This window comes from Phaseolus vulgaris, chromosome 9 (genome assembly GCF_000499845.2).
Source record: "Phaseolus vulgaris cultivar G19833 chromosome 9, P. vulgaris v2.0, whole genome shotgun sequence".
NCBI lineage: Eukaryota > Viridiplantae > Streptophyta > Magnoliopsida > Fabales > Fabaceae > Phaseolus > Phaseolus vulgaris.
Window position 1 is genome coordinate 20,474,834 of NC_023751.2, and position 2,721 is coordinate 20,477,554.

A 2,721-nucleotide genomic window follows, 5' to 3' on the forward strand; every position below is an offset into this window, starting at 1 on the left:
CTCTTTTTATATAATTTTTATAAAGTATAGATTAATTATTTTTAATCATTCATGCACAGAAGTTACATAATTTATGTAATCTACGAATTTTAAGATAAAATTGTATATTTAGAACATGGAAAATAAAAGATTAGTTGGTTTTAAATTCTTTCCACATAATAACATAATACTCTTTCCAAAATCAAGAATAATGATAGGTATACCTCAATTTTTTCATATACATAAATTAAACGTTTTATTTATTTATCTTTTCTCTTAACAGGAGGTACTTCTATTGAGTCTTAATTTAACTTTTTTTTTTTAAATTCTAATGTGTCATATCCTTTTCAAATATATTTTTATAATTTTATTTAAAATAATAATTTTATAAAACTCACACTTTTACTAATATTTTATTTATTTTTTTGGAAAAAAATATATTTTTTAACAATAGAAAAATATTTTTTATTTTATGGATCTTATTTTTTTATAATCTTACTATTCTGACTTGTCATATTATATATCCTATAAACTTATCATTATTATATTTTTAGTGTTCAGGGATATTTTGAGTGTTCAGGGATATTTTGAGTGTATCTAAGTCATTTTCCATCAATCTCCATAAAAGAAGGAGAGATGAGAAAAACACCACAGTGTTCTAAAGATGGCAGCGTCAAGTGTAGAAGAAGACAAATACCGTCCCTTCTTGCGCCAAGACATTGAGGAGAACACCAAATGGAGATACGGACCTCCAAGTTATGAAGCTGTCAACAAACTATTTGAAGAAGGCCGAACAAAGGTAATAATTAGGGCTTTTTTTCTTCTTCTGTTTCAACGAGTTTAATGCTAATTAATTTTGTATATGTATAGCTTAATCAAGAGTTTGATTATGATTTTTTTGATGACAGGTATGGGCTCCGGGTTCACTGGAAGAGCGGGTGCAGACTATAGTGAAGCAATGGGAGATGGAAATGTTCCACAAGCTTGATTTCCTGGAGAACCGATCAGTGGATCCGGAGAAATACACTTTCAGCCTAAACGGTAGCGTTTTATCTGCAGAATCAGAGTCAGTTGTTGTTTTTATTTGATGGTTTGAATTTGTTTGATGTTAACTGTTTGGACAGGAAGGAAGAGCATAAATTTGGAAGAGAAAAGGAAGCTTGGTGGAGGGTATATCCCTCTTCTGCAAACCTCTCTGCCAGAGAAACTGAGGCCCTACAATCCATATGCAGAAACAGCAGATTCATCTCACAAGGCCTTTACCACAGCCTTTCCCCGCGGCTTTGCTCTGGAGATTCTGCACGTCTATTCAGGACCACCGGAGATTGTGTACAAGTTCAGGCACTGGGGTTACATGGAGGGGCCCTTCAAAGGCCACGCACCCACTGGGGACAAAATTGAACTCTATGGAATGGCCATTTTCACGGTAATAATACATTACTTTATACTAATTACTGTCAATAATGAATATATTGATAAGACTATAGATTGATTGATGTATATATCTATGGTGATAGTTGGATGAGAATTCAAAAGTAGTGAAGGTGGAGTTCTTTTATGATCCTGCGGAACTGCTGGCAGGTCTCCTGAAAGGTGGTGAGTTTGAGGGCAGTGCTGAAGATGCTGTTGCGACCTGTCCTGTACTCAGGAACACTGGTTAGAGAACAACATGTTCAAAAAGTTTAACCTTCAATAAAACTATAGTTGCAAAACTTATTTCTGCCTTCTTTAATTGCTAGGTTTTACACCCTAATCCTACCATTAAAGTTGTAATTTACTGGTAATATCCCCTATCCCCCATGTAATAATAAGCTTCTGCAACTCCCTTTCCTAAGTCATCTTCAATGTATCCAATATATTTTTAATAGTATATCTTTTAATGGTGGCTGTGTAATAAGTATAGTTGTGATAAAAATAATAATTATATTTTTACTTTAAAAGTAATAATTTTTTATTCAAACATATACACTGACACAGAATACGTATAATTGGGACACAAATTTATATATTATATAAATTAATAATAAATATTTATGTGTACAAGTATGTTTCAAATTATTTTTTGAAGTAGAAAAATGTTTTTCATGAGAGATTCAAAATGATTTGTTTTTTATTTTTATAATCATAATAAAAAATTATACAATAAATTTAATTTTTTAAAAAATTAATGTAATTTTTTTTTAAATTGTGTTAAAACTATGCTATAATTATCATAAATTCAACAAATATTTTTTGACTTGGACACTTCACGGTTATGTGTCTACGAGTGTCGGTGTCTGATACATGTATTCGACACACCATTTAAGAGGAGTGTTGAAAATTCTTAAATTTTCTATTTGCAAATCATTTTCTTATATTTTTTTTTCTTTGATATTCTCTCTTATCTTGTACTGTCGGCTGCATTAGTTTTTGCAGCCTGTTAAAATTGACCATAACATTTTCAGTTCTTCTATTTTTGTGAATAGACCTAAAACACCTTACATTTTAGATGATCCATGGAGAAAACAATTTTATAACAATCTTTTCTTTTTTTTCTACTTTCTTCAGTATCTATTTCTATCCAAATGAATATTTATGAAGAGAATAAAACTTTCATTGAGAGCTAAAAAAATATTGATCTATCTTTTTAACTAAAATAATTATTAATAGTCATTTCCTTCTATATATACTATAAACAAATTGGAAGATTAGTTATAGTATATACATTTCTAAATCTATTTTTATTATATGTTTTTTGATTGA

General features: G+C 29.8%; 1 protein-coding gene across 1 annotated transcript; it reads left to right on the forward strand.

Annotated features, from left to right (window-relative positions):
* Nucleotides 1–536: 536 nt before the first annotated feature.
* On the forward strand, nt 537–1,876 carry LOC137823040 (pathogen-related protein-like). Its single transcript, XM_068628144.1, has 4 exons — nt 537–778; nt 888–1,020; nt 1,104–1,405; nt 1,497–1,876. The coding sequence occupies exons 1-4, from the start codon at nt 644–646 to the stop codon at nt 1,638–1,640; spliced, it is 714 nt and encodes a 237-aa protein (XP_068484245.1). The 5' UTR covers nt 537–643; the 3' UTR covers nt 1,641–1,876.
* Nucleotides 1,877–2,721: the final 845 nt, after the last annotated feature.